The following is a 23604-nucleotide window of genomic DNA, read 5'->3' on the forward strand; positions in this document are numbered from 1 at the left end:
GGAATTAAATCGGACAACAACAAAACATGATGAGAGGAGAATCCAAGCAGCCGAGATGAAATTCCTTAGAGGAATAATTGGGAAGACATGAAGAGACAAAATCAGAAATATAGAAATCAGAGAGAGAATTAGATTCCTTAAGGTGCAAGACCAGTAAGTTGAAATGGTGTGGACACACGATGGGAATGGAAGAGGATAGAGTTCCAAAGCTAGTACTTATGAGAAAAATAATAGGACGAAGACAACGAGGAAGGCCCAGAACAAGGCGGATGGAGAATATTGAGAAGAGAGGAGTAAAAGTAGAAAAAATATTGGAGGAGGGAAGGGAGTGTTGGACAGAAAGAAAACTGTGGAGGTCCTTGCCTTGATTCACAACCCAACCCGCAAGACGGGACACAGCAAATGATGAGAAGAAGAAGAAGATATTATCCTTAGCTGACTTTTTTGTTAAATTCAAGTTCCTTCAGTCTCTCCTTCGCTTTCCTCTACGGATTCTATCTTGAACACTGAAGACAGCTGTTCAATGTTTCAACCAATTTAGTAAGACGTCAACAACTTAAACTCAACACAGCTTCTCAATTTTTATACGCGGCCCTTCCGACCCCTTTATAATAAGGCAAGACACCAGCCAACATTATGAAACAATAATGAAGAAAGGGACCGCTAGATTGAGAAGATATTGAGAATGCTGCCATTTCTAAAGCCTTAAATTTCATTGGTGTTTTTTCTCCTTGTCACAGGCTTTTCGCCTGCAGGTTATATCAGGCTTGGTTTCTCAAAAATGTTTGCTCCCGCTCTCCTCCTGACCAATTTGATGTGATGGGTTTCTACTAGGATGATTTTGACAGCAATTTCAAACTGTTTTGTCATTTTTACTAAACCAATAATTTGTAAACTATGAGGTCCACAACCTCACCATGTGCTACTATTATTCATTTCCATCTGCATCATTTGTTTTCTCATTCCCTTGTTTCTTAGGTTAACGCAGTTTTTAGTTTCAATTATTATTTTAAATTAACACCTGTTTCACTGAATTTTGTTGCAATAAGTTGTTTTTTGCTCTGCATATTGATGTAAATATTGTATATTTGTGCTAATTTTGTTTCTGTCTAGGCTATCTTTTGTTTGTTTTTTCATTTGCTCTTTCATTATGTTTTTTAGCATTTTTTCAACTTATATTATGTAAATTATTCCAACCCCCCTAATTTTTTCACTGAAGATGGCTCAAGCGAGCCGAAACATGTTTGAATTTGTTTGCTCCATCTAATGACGGAATATATGATGTATTGAATAGGAGGATACTCTCATTTTTCGCCATTGTAAAGTGAAAACAACTTAAAATGCAGACATATTTCAAACAAGGAAAGTCAGTCATAATTTGAACAGTAAGGTGGAACACATGCAGCATGCTAGAGGCATGGAAGTCTTACCTCAAACACTTGTGTTAGTCCATGTTAGACATGCAGCTAGACGGAAGAGTAGAGGTACAAAAATGTTGCAAAGTTTGGGCTGGGAACACTTGGGAAAAAGGAGATGAGCTGCTCGACTAAGTGGTATGCTTATTAAATTATTAATTGTTTATTAATCAACCACCTATTCAATACATAAAAGTCTTAAACTTAGGATTTTATCCTTTTACATTAGTTGGAATGGTACAGAAATTAAAGTTAATCTTTCGAATTCAAGACTTCAATCGTATGTCTTTATAATTTTAATGTTGACATTGTATAGTATTTTTAACATTTTAAATAATGAGAATTTCCTGTTGGAATGTGTTTTCTATAGTTCAAACAATGAAATTACAATAGCTTTATAGATTATATACTATTGTCACCATACGCTATTATACTATGTATCCTAGATATACTTCATTATTGATTACAGCTTAGCCTGTTGTTTTAATACTTTAATACATTATCACAACCCTGTTTCAACTATTTCATAAGGACTTGCTTAACAAGTTTTAAGCATATAAATATCAAATTCTAATACACATTTTAACAATAAATCAGGATCCTGATTTAATCTTGAGGTGATACAATGTCTGAAGATGCCTGCAAAAGTGCGAAACATGTCCCATTCCAAATAATGTAAAAGGATAAAATCCTAATTTTAAGTCTTTTAAGTATTGAATAGGTGGTTGATTAATAAACAATTAATAATTTAATAAGTATAGTGAATTTCAATACGGATTTACAATAGTACTAATTACTTGCAAATAAGTGGTATGCTCCAAACTGTCAGTGGAGAGATGGCCTGGAATGAGATTTGTAGACAAATAAGTCAGAGGGGTGTCTTTAAAAGTAGGAAAGATCACAATATGAAGATAAAGTTGGAGTTCAAGAGGACAAATTGGGCCAAATATTCATTTATAGGAAGGGGAGTTGGGGATTGAAATAATTTATCAAGGGAGATGTTCAATAAATTTCCTATTTTCTGCAATCATTTAAGAAAAGGCTGGGAAAACGACAGATAGGGAATCTTCCTCCTGGGCGACTGCCTTAAATGCACATCAGTATTGATTGACTAATTTGATTTATTGACGGTCAGTTGTACTTTTTAAACAATGAAACATATTGTGACAATGAAGTGGGGTGGGCAAGACGCGATAATATATCTGGGGTCAGAACTCAAAAACTGTTAGATAGGAATAAAATACATTTGAAGTTCAATTGGTACACTCCATTATTTGGATAAGACTAACTGTTCAGGCTCTTCCTCCGATCCGCTTTTTCCCCTTACAATTTGCTTTACGCTGAACCGACACAGATAGGTCTTATGACGACGATGGGAAAGGAAAGGGCTAGGAGTGGGAAGGAAGCAGCTGTGTCCTTAATTCATTCATTCATTTATTCATGAACATAACAGGCGTTCAGCCCCAAATACATGTTCACAATAAAATAATCCAACCTAAGCCACCACACTCCACCATATAAACAAACACAAACAGAACAAACACCACATATTAACCTACCGTCCGGCCGAGTCATCACCCCTGGTGAGAAGAAGGCCGCCAACCCAATGATGACTCGACTGGCCCTTCCCGTGGAGACCTCCTGAAGGCCCCAGGATCCAACCAGATTACAATGCTTTCCCTCTCTATGTGTCCTTAATTAAGGTACAGCCCCAGCATTTTCCTGGTGTGTTAATGGGAAACAAGGGGTAACCATCTTGAGGACTGGTGACAGACAGTGAGGTTTGAACCCACTGTCTCCCGAATACTGGATACTGGCCGCACTTATCGAGCTCAGTGCCCACAGTAGGAACATGTAGATGTACGGACAGGTGACGTGGAGAGAGAAACTAGAAGGAAACAATTAGCATAACAAAAGTTGTGCAACAGAAAACAGTGACCTGGAATTGGATCAATATTATGATGGTCAATTGCTCCAAGTGAAGTTCACTTGCTCATTTAACCTCTCAGATTGATCCTTTATCACGTGTGCATACAAACAGTTGAGTGGAAATCTCCACTCTGATCCCCTCCATGAGGTCAGCTCGAAAGGTGGGACAGTCCTCTATCGTGGCCATCGGTGTTTCACACAGGCATTCAACTGTTATTCAACACCAGACATTAAAATCACATGATATGGAAATGAGTCTCTCGGAATCAAGGATCGTGATCCCCAGGGAGACTGCTATGTGTTTCTCCGTGCTCCCAGTTCTGTGTGTCTGAGAGGATAGTTCTTGTCATCAGTTCGTATAGTTAGCTCAGTAAAACTGAACTTCCACCTGTTTGATACTATATATTTGCTTTAACCAAATTAATTATTTGTAGAACATGTTTCATTCCGTAGCAACATCTTCAGCTACATAACATTGCTTAGGTGAAATTACACAGAATTATCTTCTTCTGAAAATAGCACCTTTGTTATGCTTTAAAAAAAAAAAAAATTTAAATAATTAAAATAGGTGGGGAGGGTTGAGTGGGGTGGTGAAGTGGGAAGGGAAGATGGATCTGCTTATGTTCTAACCTAATTTAAAACTATTCCTATTCACTTTAAATAGATGTTAAAATTTTAATTATATAGCACTTTTGTTCATATCTGATGTGTTTGTTTTTCTTAGTTGTTGATTTTAAAAACTGGACTTTTTCATGTCGATATTATGTCTTAATTTAAAAATCTGTTCTCTTCAGCTGCTCTTCTTTCCCGAAGTGACTTGTGGTGTTGTTTGATTTAACTCAGTGAAATTCGGTCTCTTGAATTTTTGTTTATTAAGGAATCCTCTGAAGCTGATTGCTGTCTTATCGTTATATGCAGGCGGCTAACGAATGAAGGGACCGATTAACTCCCGGTATAAGGAGATCCCCTATACCAAGTGCCAACAGTCTCTTTGAGAGTGGATGAACGGGTATGGGTAAGGGCACTCTATTGTCCTGGGGACAAGAAATTGTTCCCAAAGGCGGAGGAACCAGTTTGGTCAATGGCATTAGGATGCAGAAGGCAACGAGAAACCACTGCATTAAAAATCCTGAGAGATATTCCAATAAATCCACACGGCATGGCTGCAACATCAAGATCGGAGCTGGCCGTGTGGACCGTCTACCTCCGTTTGGAGACGACGACTTAAGAAGAAGAAGGTCTTGATACGTCGTCGACCCACTGAGACCTTGGAGGGGTCTAGCAGCGGCTGATGCGGCTTTCTGGAAAGATTCTGTGTTAACATACTTGGTGTTGGCCCAAAACACAGCCAATGATGACCCAACAGAGATGGCCATTTGGTAGAGTAAAACGGAATGTCAGAATTACTGCAGTGCCAGTTTCTGCAAAGAGTGCTTAGTGTCCTGAACAAACAACTTTACAGCACCAAACTACACAATACACTTGTGATCTAATGATTGTCCACTAGCACCAGGAGGGCAAATACACAAAGCTAAAGCTGGCAGTGATGTCTTGCTAGACCGGAATATATAGCAGGATAAACACGACAGCTCAGACAGTCTCTGAATAGAAAGAAAGCCAGATGAAAGAGGAAATGTGATTGTTCTATGAGGGAAAGTCAATAATTATCTGCAATTTTGCTCTAATTGTCTTTAGGTTGGCTCTTTGGCATTGTGCTCTCATCACCCGCTAGATGGCACTGTTGTCTACGTCTGTGGTAGGTTTCAGTGTTATCACATCAGTACAGCTTGCGTTGTTGCGATGTAAAGATGGCCGTGCTACTCTCTGTTTGCACCAAGGAAGAACAGCGTTCCATAATCCGTTTTTTGTGGTCTGAGGGTGTACCAGGAGCGAAAATTCATAGAACACTTTCAGCACAATACAGGGACCATGGTTTGCCACAGCGAAGTGTTTACCAGTGGATTGAACATTTCAAGAGGGGTCGCAGGTGCGTGAAGGATCAGGAAAGACCCGGGCGTCCGTCTGCAGCCGTAACTGATGCCAATATTGAACAAGTGCGTGATATGATCCTGAATAACAGACGAGTGACTGTTCCATGAATTTCCGCTCCTGGTACACCCTCAGACCAAAAAAACGGAACACAAAACGCTGTTCTACCTTGGTGCAAACAGAGCATGGTGCGGCCATCTTTACGTTGCAATAGCACAAGATGTACTGATGTGATAACGCTGAAACCTACCACAGACGTACACAATGGAGCCATCTAGTGGCTGGTGACCACACAATGCCATAGAGCCAACTAAAGACAATTAGAGCAAAATTGCAGATACTTACTGGCTTGCCCTCATAGATAGACAGGAATATATAGCAGAATAAACACGACAGCTCAGTGTGGGGAGGGGGGATAAGTACAGCCTTTGCATAGAGAGAAAGCCAGATAAACAACAGGAGAGGTGATGATGACTGTTGTATTAAGGAGCCGAATGAAAGCTAATAAACAAGACTTCACTGTCTGTGTTAAAAGAGAACAGAGTGACATGTATTTACTCACCGCAAAACTGCGACTAGTGTGCAAGGAGCCAGCGGGCGTGACGGGCCGTGCGATGGTGGCGATACTAGCTCTCCGCTTGGAGCCCTGTCAACAATACGGCGGGCTAGGTACAGCTCAGCAAGCCTTACAAGCACTACAAGCATGTTACGAGCTAAAACATCCCCACACTTACCGGTCTGTCTGCCGCCGAGGTACGCACCCGTGTCGGAGTGGCTGGCTCTACCTCCGGCCCCACCAACCGCTGCTGCCTGTTCTCGGTGAGCATGCGCCTAGAACATCAACATTAGCACAATGTAAGCTTTCAATAACAATGAAATTTTAAAACTCTCTAAACTAAAATGAATTAGCATTTTACTCACTAAAGGGAACAATCACATGTGTGAACAGGGTAGGGCTATTGAAATGTTCAATATTAAAACACTTCTTCTTTCTTTGGCCTTTTTTGCAGTTACTCCAGCTTGCCCTTTCATATGGATTAAGCTCTGTCTTTACACTACAAACATATTATTTTTTGCACTTCTGCTCTGTCAATTTGTTTTTTCCTCAGTGCATCCAAAAACACCTGCCATGGGCTTTCTCAATGTCTATAAATGTCATTCACAAATCTTTCCCAAACTCCCATTGTTTCTCCAACATGTGCCTTAGGGTAAAGATCAGATGTTCATCTCTTTCCTAAAACCTTATTGTTTTTTAGCTATATCCTTTTCTATTTTTACCCTCAATCTTTCTTCCAGTATGCTCTCAAATATCTTGACTACATGTTATATGAGAATTATTCCTCTGTAGTTGTTACATTATTGTTGTTGTTGTTGTTGTTGTTGTTGTTGTTGTTGTTGTTGTTGTTGTTGTTGTTGTTGTTGTTGTTGTTGTTGTTGTTGTTGTTGTTGTTGTTGTTGTTGTTGTTGTTGTTGTTGTTGTTGTTGTTGTTGTTGTTGTTGTTGTTGTTGTTGTTGTTGTTGTTGTTGTTGTTGTTGTTGTTGTTGTTGTTGTTGTTGTTGTTGTTGTTGTTGTTGTTGTTGTTGTTGTTGTTGTTGTTGTTGTTGTTGTTGTTGTTGTTGTTGTTGTTGTTGTAACCTATGGCTTTATTGGAAAGTAACTCCAATACAAAATCAATATCTCTAGACAACAGTAATACACAAATAACATTAATAAAGTACAGATGTATTAGGAAAGAGAGTCTTCTTTCATCTTGTCTCTGGCTGTCCAGTATAGTGCTGGTAAACTGCCTTTTTTTACGGTGCGTTGGGTTGAGTCCTGTATACTGAAGTAGGTGTTTCGGGTCCATCACTGATCCAGTGATTTTGCAGATGGTACACTTTTACTTCGGGTACCGTATATTTTGATTCTAGGTAGATATGCAGCTAAGCAGTCATGTCCTGTTTCCAATCTGAAAATCACCACTGCTTCTTTCCTCAGCTTGCTTTTATTTTTGTCTCGTTGGTCATTTCTTTTTTTTTTTTTTTCTATTTGTTGTAATAAGTTGGGTAGTTTCTTTCTTCCATTTCTCAAGGGTTTTATTTGTGGTTATGTTCTTGTTTGAGTTAGCTACCAGAGGTCTGGTTGTCATGTAGGTACTAGAGCCTTTTCTTGCTAGTTCATCAGCCAGTTAATTGTTTTCTATCCTGCATGTGCAGGGATCCATTGTAAAGTGATGTTTCTCTTTAAAGTTTTTAATTTTGTTAGTAGATGTTTAATGTGATGAATTCTCGATAAATGGGGTTTGGTTTTTGAGGATACTGCTTGTATGGCAGCTAGTGAATCTGTGAGTAGAACTGCTTTGTCATTTGTTACATTTGTTATCACGTTTCTTGAATAATGGTATTATTTGACCCTTACCCTGATTTTCTGAGACTTCTTTTTTCTTCCATATCCCTCCAAATAGTCTGTACAGCCAATGTATTCCTATTGAGCCTGCTGCCATTATTATGTCCATAGCCACCGTCATCTCCTAGTTCTAGCACGATCTGTCTTTCTCTTGTTCTTCATCAACCATTACTTCTTCATGCTCCATTTCACATTCTGAAAGGTAAGCCAAGTTCCTGCAAATGGTGAAACAGACAAAAATGACATTGCATTGGTGAGTGAAACTCTCCGCCACTAACTTACCTTGTATCTTCGAGATCTGTTTTTGCGTTCTCCAGAAGCAGCTTCACGTTCTCCGTGTGGGTGACGGCCACATCCCAGGCTCGTGACACTCTTGCCTCCTGCCTTACTGCCCCTAGAGTCTAGCAACAAGAAGCACTATGTTGTCACAAACTTTTCAATTATATAAAGATAGAAACAGACAACAGGAGACAGTGACAAACATGAAAACACTGAAGGACAATGCATCTCCAAATAGATTGGCTCTTTCCTCATTAAAATCCCAGTTCTTACACATCAACACACTGAGTGGCCATCTTAACAGATCTTGACTTGATTTGTCATGTGTATTTTTTCCTTTTCTTTACTTGTTGGGTTCTATTTCTGTGTTTTTACTTGTCCTCGTTCTTTACCACCTCTATTCATCTTGATGCTGTCTCTCTTCCCTTTTTCAATTTTCTTTTCCTCACACTTCACACATCAAGACTGAAGATCTATGAAGATGGCCCCTCCATGAGTATCCATGTCTGCCCTCATGATGAAGCTGGGGAGCAAAAACAAACTTGTTGGCAACCTGGAAAGAAATGGGTGTAGAAGAACTGACATTGATGTGGAGACAGTACATCTGCGAGGAGATTGTCCTTACACTTTTGTATTTTCATGTTCCTATGTATCTATATACAACTTTATTTTTTCGTTGTTATTTCCATTCCATTAGTTGCTTTGATCTTATGTTTCTTTGGTCATGAATAAAGAAGATTCCTATCATTCTACAACCAAGTCTTTTACATCACTCACTAAGAAATTAGCTTCAGCTTTCTAAACTGTATGGATCCTTAGTATTAAGCAACAAACAAGGGCACAAATATTTAACACACTAAAACCTAATCTATTTTTTTTTTTTTTGTCCGACTCGTTGGCTGAGTGGTCGGCGTACTGGCCTTCGGTCCAGAGGGTCCCGGGTTCGATTCCCGGCCGGGTCGGGGATTTTAACCTTCATTGGTTAATTCCAATGGCCCGGGGGCTGGGTGTTTGTGCTGTCCTCAACATCCCTTTAACTCACACACCTCACACAACACTACCCTCTACCACAATAACACGCAGTTACCTACACGTGGCAGATGCCGCCCACCCTCATCGGAGGGTCTGCCTTACAAGGGCTGCACCCGGCTAGAAATAGCCACACGAAATAAAAAAAAAATTTAAAAAAATTTAATTTTTAACACATCACAAGAAATTTAAGAGTCTGTGTCTGTATCAATGATAATAAAGTAACAAAGGATTGAATGTCTCACAAAACACTAACATTTAGGCTCAATTAATAAACAAGGATGAAAAATTTTCAATCTTAATTCTGGAATTCAGATATTGGGAACCATCAAACTTTCAACAGGATGGGCGTGCATGGCGTGACATTTGTTGTTCAATATATTTCCATTCTTTGGAATCAATTAAAAAAAGATAGGAAATCTGCCTTCTGGGTGACTGCGCTGAATGCAGATCATGATTGATTGATTGATTGATTGATTGATTGATTGATTGATTGATTGATTGATTGATTGATTTCTTATTTTGTTTCATTAAAAAGGATACACACATATATTGAATTATTAACAAACATAATGCACACAAGCTGTGTTCTAAGCATACTCAGATATTTCTTTCTAAAATGAATTTTATCACAATTTTGCAAAATATGGCATCAGAGTAAGAATGGTATGTATGTGTTTCCACAGTTTCCAGTAAACAGTGCGTGTCTAATACAGTTTTGATGGCAAGATAGTGTGATACCATAAACATTGGTAAGTGATCGCTGAAAATAAGTTATTATTTATATTGGAACAGCTCGTCTGATTAAAATATTGAGACTTAATTGATTGAGCTGGCTCAGTTAAGGTTAGAAAGTCATGAATTGGATCCATAAAATGTCACTGTAATATTTGTCCCAAATGGAAGATAGTAATTGCTTTTACTCCAATAAAGTGTAAAATCTGCAGTAAATTAAGAAATACCGTCGTTACGGTTACTAGAGAAATATCTATACTTACTTATGAGCTGTAGACAGGACTCCCTTATGTTGCATTCCGCTGCTTATGCCATCTTTTGTTTCTTTCTTGAGGTCCAGGGATAGCACCGACGAATGGGAGTGCTATGTCTGTAAATTTTCATTATCTTTGTCCATATGACTAGCGTGGGCAGTTCAAACAGCAAAATAGCATGATCCCTGGACCAATAAATATATTACTTTTTTTGTTGAAAGGAAAATAGCATGATCCCTGGACCAATAAATATATCACTTAATGAATGAGTTAGGCCAAAAAAAACGAATGAACATGAAAAAAGACACCTAATTAATTCAAACAACTTCCGTGAGCAAAGACATCACACACGAAAGTGTTAGACAAACAAAACACATACGGAAGCGCTGGGAGGTAGCAGAAAAAATAGTTGTAAGGTAGTAAAAGTATGTATTCATATTATTCTCTACAAGTAAAATATTTTGTAGTATTTCTTAATTTTACACTTTATTTGAGTAAAAGCAATTACTATCTTCCATTTGGGACAAATATTACAGTGACAATTTGTGGATCCAATTTGTTCACATAACCGTGGCTCCCTAAATACATTTTTTACTTTCTTCTTATATATTTCTTATATTTAATTTCTTCCCTGAAGGTTGCTCTTGTTCCCCTACTAAAAGTCTCAGGCATAGCCCTAGATGTACATGTATCACAGTTTGAGGACCACCGGACTAGACAAAAGAGTGATGGAATGGTTGGCCAAATTTCTAGGAAATATAAATCTGAACCATTATCTGATCCTGTCACAATTAAGAGGAGGGTCCCTTGCACAGTATTATTGGACCTTTATGTTTTCTTTTGTATATAAATGATATGAGTGAAGAACTGGTATTACAGGTAAGGATTTTTGTAGATGATGTTATACTGTATAGAGTAATAAATAAGTTGGAGAACTGTGAGCGACCTTGACAATGTTGCGACAATGATATGGTGGTGAAAAGTCAGGTTCTAATTCTCACCAAGAGGAAAAGTCCCCTCAGTTTTAATTACTGTGTTGGTGGGATGAAAGTTCCTCATGGGGATCACTGTAAGTACTTAGGAGTTAATATAAGGAAAGATGTTCATTGGCGTAATCACATTAACGGGTTTGTAAATAACGGTTAAATATTGGTTATTAGAGTATTCAAGGGCTTAGCAAAGGTGAGGACGTCTAAGTCTCCAGTAAGACACCGATTATAGTATGGTTGCCACACGAGGGTTACCGGTACTCGATACGAGAACTGGAAAAGATCTGAAAGAAAGCAGCACCATTTGTTGTGTGTGATTTCTGGCAAAAGCATAGTGTTACGAAACTGTTGCAAACTTTAGGCTGGGAAGACTTAGGAGTAGGGAGACGAACTATTCAACTAAGCACGATGTTCCGAGCTGTCAGTGGAGTGACTCAGTAGACGAATAAAATTGAGTGGAGCTTTTAAAGGCAGGAAACATCATATTACAAAGATAAAGTTGTAATTCAAGAAGACAGATTGGGACAGATATTCATTTATAGAAAGAGAAATTAAGGATTGGAATAATTTGCCAAGGGAAATGTTTGATAAATTTCCAACTTCTTTGAAATCACTTAAGAAAGGACGAGGTAAATAATTATAGGAAATCTACCACAGCCCTAAATGCGGATGACTGAATTGAAGTAAACTGAACTGAAATGAGAAGACTAGAAAGTATATTCCATCAACGAATTTACGAATGCAAGCTCACAGGTACGAGACTCTAACTGCACGGACAAATACAAAAAGGATACAACCTCTTAATCTTGTGTTCTTTACACACAGATCCTATGGCTTTAAGGTGAACTGAAATCAAAAGAACAGGACTTTTCATTTCAAAAATGCCACGTGCACTGAAACAATATTATAATGATTCATGAAGTATATTTTTGGGATTATGCCGTGTAATTAATTATACACACACTCTATGCGTTTCAATAAGAACCTTGCATTTCTTCATCAGGAGACAACAGAGAAATGAAACGATGCGTTAAAGGTTGCTAGGAGAAAGCAACAATGAACTTAAAATGGTGCCCTAAGTTGTAGAAGGGACGCCATTTTAGCCCCATGCTAGGGACAGTGAATGGCAACAGTAAAGCATCATTCTCTAATGGTTCTGATAATAGGTAGCCATGATTCACTGAGGTTGTAGCCTGTATCGCAATTGAAATTATCTGGGTGTTTACGTATTTCAACCGCCTCCCTGGTAATTCTTGGGCGATATTGCTTTATACGGGCAAGAACATCCACTTCTTGGAATAAGACATCATGACCAGGTGTTAGGGCATGATCAGCGACAGCTGATTTATCAGGTTGGTTGAGTCTGATACACCTGGTACGTTCTTTGATGCAAGTACATACCGTTCTCGACATCTGCCCAATATAAACCTCGCGTAGAGTGTGCATAATTAATTACACAGCATAATCCCAAAAATATACTTCATTAATAGTTACACGGGCCGTGAAAGTCTAAATGATAATAATACTATAATGGAATTGTAAAGTAAAATTCATCCTATGTATTGCTAGAGTAAACTTAATAACTTTGTATGTTGGTAACTTCAAATAAATAAATTTACAACAAAATGTCTGAAAGATCAATTTACATTCATTTCAAAAATAAATCGTTTTGTGCCTTTGTGAAGATGTTGTCAGAGAAAAGGTGCACCGCAGAACACATATCAGTATGAACGGGAATTGTCTAAGGTAAATTGCGCTAATGACAGAACCTTACATCTGAAGTATTTCACTTAGCAGTTTTTCCAGATGCAAAGAAATATAATCATAAAACTTGAAACAATTAGGACTTACCTCGGCATTGCCCGACACGTATTCCACAGCCCTCAAGAGGAAGGAAACCTGTTCCTTTATGTTAGTCAGAATGTCCACAGACTCCGAGTCTGTACACAGGTAGTTGAGCCTCTGGAACAAGAGAGATACTACAGTTAACTCTCTCCTAACAATGCTCCGATGAAAACTTTACAGTCTTAACAGGCAACCTTTGCTGAAATGCAAGGTTCACCAACTAGTTGAATGATTCCTCTCAGAAAATTATTATAGCTGGTTGGTTCCACAGAAAGTTCGCTCAACAAACTTGCCTCTTCTCAACCAATATTTAGCCTGTCTCTGCTTTATTTTCTTTTTTACATTCCATTGTATGATGTGATTTATGCCAGGAAATCCAAGGGATTATCTGGCAACCAGTGTTGTTGCTCAGTTGGCACCACCCGGAGGACACGTGTAGGGAAATTTCAGGTAAAACCTACGGACGTTGAGCAACGTTGACCCCACAATCAGAAGTGTAGACTCTGAGTCATAAGAATATCGGGAAGGCCATAGATAGCGTCTATCTTCTCCATGACTACCGTGGTATTGGTGGCAAGTCAATCAAAATGGCTGACACTTAAGGCAAAGAATGTAAACCTATACCGGTATATCAAGTTTCTCTCTTCGTAGTGTTATCTATGGATCGAATGCACGCAAAAACAATATGGCTGATACTTAGGGCACGACAGTAAGAAATATTTATGCCTAAAATAGGTGATAAATGATCATAAACTCTCTAGATAACACACACTAAACACTTAATGCAGTGTCAAAAATACTGCCTAAAAACCACAAACGGGGCATAGTTCTAACGTATAGATGGAGATAAGACGCACAGAAACTACACTTGATCTCAAGTCAGAATGTGTAAGTAACAACCGAGAAATAGCTGATGAACTGCTATGCCAACTTGATGCTGCAAGATGTGCTAAATGGACAGAGACTGTTGAATCCATGGACTTCCAAAAATCAAGTAGAAAGGCCTGGTCTCTCCTTAGGAAGCTTGGTGGAGGCAAACCATCACACCGTACTAACGGACCTGTTACACCAAATCAAATTGCGTCCAACATAGTCAACACTTCAAGAGCTCCTCAAAATAAACAACACACGATCAAAGTTAAGAAGGAATTAAGAGAGCTCAAGAAAATATGCACCTCAAATTCTGAATATTCCACTCCATTCACTCCAGAAGAAGTTACAATAGCACTGAAAGATATGAAAGCAGGAAAGGCTCCAGGTTTCGATGGTATTCATCCAGAGTTCCTTCTCAACTGTGGTAAAAATGTAAGAATATGGTTAGCTAAATTTTTCACAGACATTCTTCTATCAGGCAATATACCCCACGAATTAAAGAGGGCAAAAATCATTGCTATTCTTAAACCTGGCAAACCTAACAACGAACCTCAAAGCTATAGACCCATTGCTCTGCTTAGCATGATCTATAAACTTCTGGAAAGAATTATTTATAACCGTATTTGCCATATCATTTTCAAAAACTTACCTGTTCGAACAAGCTGGCTTCCGCCCGCACCGAAACTGTACAGATCAGGTCCTTTCTATGACAACATTCATAGAGGCTAATTTTCAGAAACACCAGAAAACTTCAATTGCCTTTGTTGATCTAACAGCAGCATATGATACTGTGTGGAGACAAGGATTGATTCTCAAACTTCTATGAATCATTCCATGCCTGCACATTGGAAATCTTATTAACAACATGCTCAGTAACAGAAACTTCTGGGTTCGAATTGGTAATAGTATGAGCTCATTGAGGAATCTTAATAATGGTCTCCCACAAGGTTCTGTGCTGGCTCCCCTTTTGTTCTGTTTATATATAGCAGATATGCCAGAGACTACATCTAGGAAGTTTGGGTACGCAGATGACTGGGCCCCTGCTGTTAGCCATATAGACTTCGAAGCTACCGAGGATATTCTAACCAGAGACCTATCTAGTATGGGATGATACTTTTGTGACTGGAGGTTACAGCCAAGCGCAGCAAAGACAGTAGTTGCTTCGTTCCATCTCAACAATAAACAAGCAAATAGAGAACTGAAAGTTCACTTTGATGGCAGATTACTCTCACATACCAAGTATCCAAAATTTCTAGGAGTCATTCTAGATAGGACTCTTAGTTTCAAAGAACATCTTAGCAGAACTGCCGCCAAACTCAGAACCAGATATAATATCCTGCAGAAACTGTGCGGCACTACGCGGGGGTCAACAGCTTCTACACTTCGGACTTCTGCCCTTGGACTAGTTTATCCCGTGGCTGAATATTGTGCTCCAATCTGGATAAACAGCGCTCATGTTAAGCTTGTTGACACTCAGCTCAACCAAACCATGCGTTTAATATCAGGGACAATCAGATGTATTCCAACATACTGGCTGCCATCATTAAGTCACATACCACCTCCATCCGTGAGAAGAGAACAAGCACTTATCAACGCGTAGAGGCACGCGGCTGTGAGCTTGCATCCGGGAGATAGTAGGTTCGAATCCCACTATCGGCAGCCCTGAAAATGGTTTTCCGTGGTTTCCCATTTTCACACCAGGCAAATGCTGGGGCTGTACCTTAATTAAGGCCACGGCCGCTTCCTTCCAACTCCTAGGCCTTTCCTATCCCATCGTCGCCATAAGACCTATCTGTGTCGGTGCGACGTAAAGTCCATAGCAAAAAAGCACTTATCAAGGTGTACAATAATATTTGCAACAATTCTTCTCTTCCTGTACATCTTGACCTCCCTGTTATTAACAGGAAGATACTTCGCTCTCGTCACCCTCCATTGAATACTGCAAGGAAGCTTGCTGAAAGTAATTTTAACATGATTGACAGCTGGAAGCAATTATGGAAGACCTCTGCAACACCAGAACAGCAAGCTAAGCCATGCATCACATCTAAGCCACCAGGTTTTGAGCTAGCCAGAAAAATTTGGTGTACTCTAAACCGAATCAGAACTAATTGTGGTATACGTGCAGACTCCCTTTAAAAATGGAAGAAAATTCCATCTCCCGAGTGTAGTTGTGATGCTGAAAGACAAACTGTTCAGCATATTATCCAAGAATGCCCTCTATCAGCCTTCTCAGGAGATTCAGCCGAGTTCCTGATGGCTACTCAAAACGGTGTTAATTATATTAGAGATACCAATCTGACATTTTGATTTAATGTGTTCAGACGTGAAAATAATTTTAAAATACTTTTATTGTGATGTGACTGTAATCCATACGATAAATAATAATTTCTTTTTTATTCAATGCACACTCCTATTGTAATGACAATAGAAGCCAATAACACATACAAGAAATGATCATGAGTTAAGAATGGTTCGAGAGCCATGCCGAGAAATCAGCATCAAACACCATACCGTTGGTTTCAGCCAGTGTCACGGTAGCGTACTTGCTTTGGTGCAATTCTGTCACCTCAAAGGTCTATATTGACTGTACTTAATGACAGCTGTAATTTTAATTGGAACTGGTACAAAATTTATAAAATAAGTATTTGAGATTAGTTACTGAGACAAACATGAAAATGGAAAAATTACATACAATAGTTCATTTAAGAAAAAGACTCAGGAGAACTGTTTAAACAGAGTGGTCAGAAGCAACAGGAACCCAGTATATGAGCGCTAAAGGGTTCGTCATGCTAATAAATAATTTAAAAGAAGTAATTTGATATCTCGCACCGTTGCCATTTTATCAGCTGCTGAAATTATCCATTCAGATCACTTCACAGGCAAATTGAAGTGGGCTTTGTACGGCACTGTTGCTAAATTTGCTGGTGACTTAAGAATGGTTCGTGAGCCATACCGAGAAATCAGCATCAAACACAAGCGCGCTGTTGGTTTCAGCCAGTGACACTGTAACGTACTTTTTCTGCCACGATGCCGTCAGCTCGGACGTCTATATTCAAACCCCTCCTCTGGTAAAATTTTATTCTTTGACTGGTGCTCTCATGCTAGTTTCTAGCCACGAATAGATTTAGCAACACCGCCTCACAACGGCCATTAGAATTCACATGCGGAGTGATCTGATTGGATAACTTCAGCAACCTTGATTAATAAATTTCATGATGTTCCGTATTGATATCTATAGTATGTCATAGAAAGAAAGAGATCCACCTTATCAATACTAAATTTAATATTGTTATTTAAAACAGGACCGGTTTCGACTTATTACAAGTCATCTTCAGCTGTCATTTACATACACATTAGAATCATGTTCAAACAGTTGTATCTTACAAATAAACATGTCGTGTTTGATAGACATTAATGTGTTAAAGATAGATATCTTTTTAATATTCTTGATCCTTTAAACTTAGATGTAAGAAGCAGAATTTCACTTCTAGACATACTACCTAATGTCTATCAAACACGACATGTTTATTTGTAAGATACAACTGTTTGAACATGATTCTAATGTGTATGTAAATGACAGCTGAAGATGACTTGTAATAAGTCGAAACCGTTCCTGTTTTAAATAACAATATTAAATTTAGTATTGATAAGGTGGATCTCTTTCTAATTTCAGCAACTGATGAAATGACAACAGAGCGAGGTATCGAATTATTTCTTTCAAATTATTTATCAGTATGGCCAACCTGATATACATGGTTCACGTTTCCAACCACCCTGTACATTTCACAATTTAAAATACATAGTCAGTATGAAGCCTTTGGGTGTGGTGAGCCTGACATAATAATAGCCTATATGAAGAGTCACAGTGGATCAGAACAAAGATCTAAGAAGTGCTCCAAAAGAGTGTCTCCAGGGAGGTGCGAGAAGTGCATGGAGGTCAATGATCCAAAGCTTGACCCAGGAACTCGTTGGGATGACACTAGGAAGAAGAAGCCACTATGAAACAGTTATCAGAGGTTTATTATGCTCTAGTTCAGTCTGTTCATGGCTACAGAATAATGGCTTGGAAACACACTTACAAAAACATAATCATTAAAATACAAGTTGTTCAAAACCTTATTTATTTATTTTATTATTTACATATTTTACGCCCACATTGGAGCACTGAAATCAATACATTTGAGTTAATTTCTTCTTCTTCTTCTCCCAGAACTTTTTCATCCTCTCCGACCTGGAAGCCCTTTGTGTGTCCGATATAGTATATTGTTTCCGTTCAACTGCTTTTAGTTTGAGACTTATGCTTTTGTTCTTCAAAATCCTCTTCTCTTTTCTGTCTTTGATTTGTTGCCGAGTTATACCCAATTCTTCCAAATCGTCCTGAACTTCTTTGAACCAATTATTATTGATTTTATTCTTCAAAAAGTAATCGAATAGTTGTTTCAATATCCTGGTGTCTGCTAATCTTGATATGTGACAGAAAAAGGAAATTCTTCTTTTACGCATTGTAGATATTATTGATTCACATTCACGATAGACAATGTTGTTAGGCAACAATCTCCACTGTCCATCAACTTGGTGTTTTTTATTAATAATTGTTCTAAGAATTCTTCTCTCAGTTTTCTGTAATTTGTCTGTTGTAGATTTTACATTTAATTTGAATAAAGTTTCACTAGCATAGGTTGCCTCTGGTTTAACTATGGAATTATAGTGTTTCAGCTTAGCGTTTATCGAAAGAGATTTTTTTTTATAGGTTGGCCAGGTAAGTCTTTGTGCTTGTTTAAATTTAGTTGTTCTGTGTTCTATTGCTTCTTTTTCATTTGTGTTCCATGTTATTATTTCCCCAAGATATTTGAATTTCTGAACAATTTTAATCTCTTTATTACTGTTCAGCTGAATAACTGGTAAATCAACTTTAAAAGTTGGCATCATTTCTGTTTTTTCAAATGAAATTTGTAATCCCATTTTTTTAGCTATAATTTCTAGTTGTTCAATTTGAAATTTAGCCTCTTCTATTGTATTTGCAAGTAATGCTAAATCGTCCGCAAAAGCAAGGCAGTTGAGTTTAATATTTCTACCGATCTTGATAGTTGGTTGGCATTTCTTGTTCCATTCACGCATAACCTTCTCCAATGCACAATTAAATAACAATGGTGAAAGTCCGTCTCCTTGTCGAAGTCCAGTTCTTATAGTGAATGATTCTGATAATTCACCTCTAAATTTAACTTTTGCCTTCGTATTTTTAAAAGTCATATTAATGAGGTTAACAAGTTTTTGATGTAAGCCAAATTCTTTAAGGCTTTTTAATAATGAGTCACGATGAATACTGTCGTATGCTTTTTTAAAATCTACAAACGTGATGACCAGACCCTTACTTCGAACTCTTTGGTGCTTCATTATCCATTTTAAACTAATGATTTGATCTGGACAGCTTCTACCTGGTCGAAATCCTCCCTGATATTCTCCAAGTTCTTGGTCGAGTTGTTCTTGGATTCTTGTGTATATAATCTTGGATAAAATCTTGTATGTAATATCAAGTAAGGATATCCCCCGATAATTATTTGGATCGGAGCGATCACCTTTCTTGTGCAGCGGGTGGATTATCGCTGTATTCCATTCCTCAGGAAGCTTCTCCGTGTTCCAAATATCAATGATGTATTTATGTAGGTTTTGAATAGTCTGATCATTAGCATTCTTCCATATTTCTGCTACTATTTGATTCTCTCCTGCTGCTTTGTAGTTTTTAAGTGCATTAATTGCCGTTTTCACTTCATTGTAAACTGGTGGTATAATCTTTTGTAATGGAGTTTTATTTTTTGGGTTAGGATCAAATTCTAAATGTTCCACAGGATCCTCACAATTAAGTAACTCTTTAAAGTATTCTGCAAGAATGTTAGCATTATCCTGATTATTGTGTGCCATTTTACCATTTTTATTTCTTAACATAAGTGTGGGAGGGGTAAATTTAGATTGATATTGCTTGAATGTTTTGTAATAGTCTCTTGTTTTATGCTGATTGAATGTTTCTTCTATAGTGCTAAGCATTTCCTTTTGATAATTCCTTTTAATTGTCCTAATTTCTTTAGCTGTTTGTCTTCTGGCATTAATTAGTTCTTCTCGAGATTTTTCCGTTTTCCTCTGTTGATCATTTATCCATGCCTTGTGTCTTGCTTGAATTGCTTTGTCACATTCCTCGTTCCACCACGCATGTTTCTTTCTCCTTTTGATTGGGGCAATTTCTTCAGCTATGGTTTTAAGTTTGTTGATCATTGTCTCTAATTTGTCATTTAAAGGTGTTTTGGATCTCTCTAAATATATTTTATTATTTATTAAGTAACTGGGATCATAATTTCTCCTTGCTTTGAGATGATTATGTTTGTGTTTCCTTTTTGGTGTTAACTTGATTTTTATTTTTGAGATATAATGATCCGAGTCAATGTCTACCCCACGGAGGACTCTGACATTATAAATTTCTTTATGATAATCTTTATCCATGGCAACATGATCAATCTGAAACTCTCCCAATTTTACGTTAGGGCATTTCCATGTCATAAGTTTATGTGGTCGCCTCATGAATCTGGTGGTTTCCAAAACGAGTCTATGATCTGCACAAAGTTCAATTAATCTTTGGCCATTTTTGTTCGTTAATTTATGAGCTGGCCATTTTCCTACAACTGTGCGATACTTCTTTTCTCTGCCTATTTTAGCATTGAAATCTCCAAGTAAGATTTTTATATGCTCATCAGGGATCTTCGCTAATATGTAATCAAGTTCCTCCCAAAAGTTTTCAACTCCTTCTCTATCTTTATTGTTTTTGTCATTTGTTGGTGCATGGACATTTATTAAAGTATAAGTTTTATTCCCTACTTTAATTGTTAGAAGTGCCATCCTCGAAGATTTTGAAGAAAATTCTTCAATTGAGTCTATTATGCTACTATGAACAAGAAAACCTACACCAAATTGAGGGACATTCTTCATTACTCTTTCTCCTGGAGGTCCTTTGTAGAGACGATAACCTCCTGATTCAATTGGGTCCTGGTCTGTGTTCCTAAGTTCTTGTAAAGCCATTATTAAAATCCTATGTTGGTCCATCACATCAGTTAAATGTTTCAACTTGCCCACCTTACTTAGTGAATTAATGTTTAATGTTGCAAAGTATGAAAATTTTCCTGATTTGTTGAACTTAAGTCTCTTCTTACATTGTTGGGTTAGTCCACTGTCTGTCAGCTGTCTGTCGATTGTCTGTTGGGCTTCCAGGCGCTCCGATTCGCCTAGGTCTTCTACTTGACACCCCACCGATTCCGAGTGGTGTCTTTGTGCAGATCCTTGTTGTTGTTTGTCCACACCGGTGGATTTATTCATTAGAAGACTCATCATCATTGATTGTCTGATCTTTCGATCGAAACATTTCTGACCAAGGTCAGGCTTTACAATTCCAGATGTGATCTGGAAAGGTGATTAATGAAGTATGAATTGGTGATGAATGAAGTGCTACAAGTTCATCCTAGTTGTTCAGGACTGGGAGTAGGCATTTCCTCCATACTCCGCATATGTTATGGTTTTCCCGCCAATACTCGGGTAGCTGATTGCAGTGGTTTCCCACTGGGCGATGGGGTCGCCACATCCCTACCTTATATTATGGATGATGTACCAGAAAGGTTATACTCAAGTGGTCAATTATGTGCCGAAGCAAATATATTTGATTGACTGATTTGATTGATTAATCAATTGATTGATCGACTGACATCATGCAGCCTCCAGAGAGGCCTTGTGCAATCCTTCTAGATCAGGGCCTCTCAGGGTGCATGCACTGTGCACGGTACAAAAGATGACTTCGCTCGGTTGACCAGAGTGCAGACCCCCACTCCTCGATTTGGAGCAATAGCGCTGTCTCTCTCTTTCCCTATGCCTGTCTCGCTCGCTCCCCCCTGTCTCCCTCTTCCTCACTTGCTCCGTAGCGCTCCAAATCTAAGCCGAGCTTAGCCGAGTAGCCCAGAGACGAAGCGTTGGTCCAAGCTGAGCCAAGCGGGACCGATGCAGTGTGCACAGGAACTCTGCACACTGTCTGCACGCGTGAGATTTTGGGCATTTGGGAGGGCCTGTTCTAGATGGTGCCCATAGACGACCTTCACATCTCGGAGTGTAATATTGTGATAATGAGGTCCAGAGAGTGTGAAACCCAGTGTCGGCATATACCCTACCCCCGTTGAATTACACAAAAGGTGTCTGCTCAAGTCTTAATATCTCCATCCGACAAACAAATCACCTTCAACAGTGTCATATGAACAGTGTGGAAAGATTTGGAAGGGAAGCCAGCCGCTTGGTCTCATGATCTACTTACTCTTCACAAAGTGCCCTCTGATTAATGACAAGAGAAGAAAATGTACTCACGTGAAGAGCAGCGTTGAGGTTGATGGCTTCCTGCTCCACATTGCGCATGGCCTGGTCCCACAGCTTCTTCTGCTTCTGGAAGCGAGCCTCTAGGGTGAGGCGGTCAGTCTTCATGGCCAGCGAGACGGCTACAAACTTGTTCTGTGAATAATAATAATGTGAGCAAAAATTTCGAATTTTCAAAAAAAATATTTCATACACTCCAGTTAGATCACAATGTAAATTTGAAATTTTTACTATTTAACTTTGATGATGTTAGATCCACAAATTAATGTATATTTTGTTCAAAATTTCACCTATTATTTAAATTTAATTGTTGGTCGGTTTCACATCACAAGATCACTAAACTTCTTCTTCAGCTATTGCCACACCTGTCGGGTCGCGGGTACGAACTGTACAGTACATATGCACTTGCCCTTCTTTTATGGCCGAATGCTCTTCCTGATGAAAACCCTATGTGGTGGGATGTGATCACTATTGCGTGGTATGTTGTGCGTTGGGACAAACACAAACACCCAGTCCCTGGGCCAGAAGAATTAATTAGTTGCAATTAAAACACCCAACCCGGCCAGGAATCGAACCCGGAACTCTCTGGACCGAAGGCGGAAATCAGCCAGAACAAATTGAGCTGCTTTTCTTTGGAATATTTCCAAATCTCGAATCAAGTAATCCTAATGAGGGTCCCATACACTTGAACCATACTCTAGTTGGGGTCTTACCAGAGACTTATATGCCCTCTCCTTTACATCCTTACTACAACCCCTAAATACTCTCATAACCATGTGTAGAGATCGGTATCCTTTATTTACAATGAAGATCTTTGTTTATATTAACATCTAGGTAATTACAGTAATCCCCACAAAGAACTTTCACCCCATCAACGCAGTAATTAAAACTGAGAGGACTTTTCCTGTTTGTGAAACTTACAACCTGACTTTTAACCCCGTTTATTTTCATACTATTGCCTGCTGTCCAGATGAATTTTAGAAGATACTTATTGTATGGCTTTTAGTGCCGATAGTGTCCGAGGACGTGTTCGGCTCGCCTGGTGCAGGTCTTTTTATTTGACTCCCCATGAGAGACCTGCACATCTGTATGTGGGAGGATGATGGTGATGATGAGGCAAATGCTTTACGGTACCGCTACTCAGTCGGAAGGCCTGCAGATTACGAGGTGACGGAATATTAACCTATGAAGCAATCTCCGTCCCTCTAAATTAAGGAAAAATCGGCAATCAAAGTCAAAATATTTTCCCACAGTGGAGTATTAATGTCTACCGATCAATCAGTCAAGCTCAATCTTAGGCATCCAGCGCCACGTGTAAACTATACCCGTTTGTCAAGCCCGGTATTAGGAGCGCCACGGAGATCTAGCTGGTCGTGTGTTTATAGAAGATGTTCTCTATATGCCATGGGGGCACTATTTCATTTTAAAAAAATTGTCATGACAATTTTGTAGAATTTTACGAATGTGTGTATCATACAACTTTTGAA

General features: G+C 38.6%; 1 protein-coding gene across 2 annotated transcripts in view; it reads right to left on the reverse strand.

Annotated features, from left to right (window-relative positions):
• LOC136884469 (inositol 1,4,5-triphosphate receptor associated 1) overlaps window positions 1–23604 on the reverse strand; it is a 286150-nt gene that overhangs the window by 25795 nt on the left and 236751 nt on the right. For both annotated transcript variants that reach the window (XM_067156658.2, XM_067156659.2), the window contains 5 exons: window positions 22112–22252; window positions 12857–12967; window positions 8002–8120; window positions 6068–6164; window positions 5896–5979 (listed from right to left, as the gene is read on the reverse strand). In XM_067156658.2, the coding sequence (XP_067012759.2) occupies window positions 5896–5979; window positions 6068–6164; window positions 8002–8120; window positions 12857–12967; window positions 22112–22252 (552 nt within the window). The remainder of the gene's footprint in view (window positions 1–5895; window positions 5980–6067; window positions 6165–8001; window positions 8121–12856; window positions 12968–22111; window positions 22253–23604) is intronic.

This window comes from Anabrus simplex, chromosome 12 (assembly GCF_040414725.1).
Source record: "Anabrus simplex isolate iqAnaSimp1 chromosome 12, ASM4041472v1, whole genome shotgun sequence".
Taxonomy (NCBI): domain Eukaryota; kingdom Metazoa; phylum Arthropoda; class Insecta; order Orthoptera; family Tettigoniidae; genus Anabrus; species Anabrus simplex.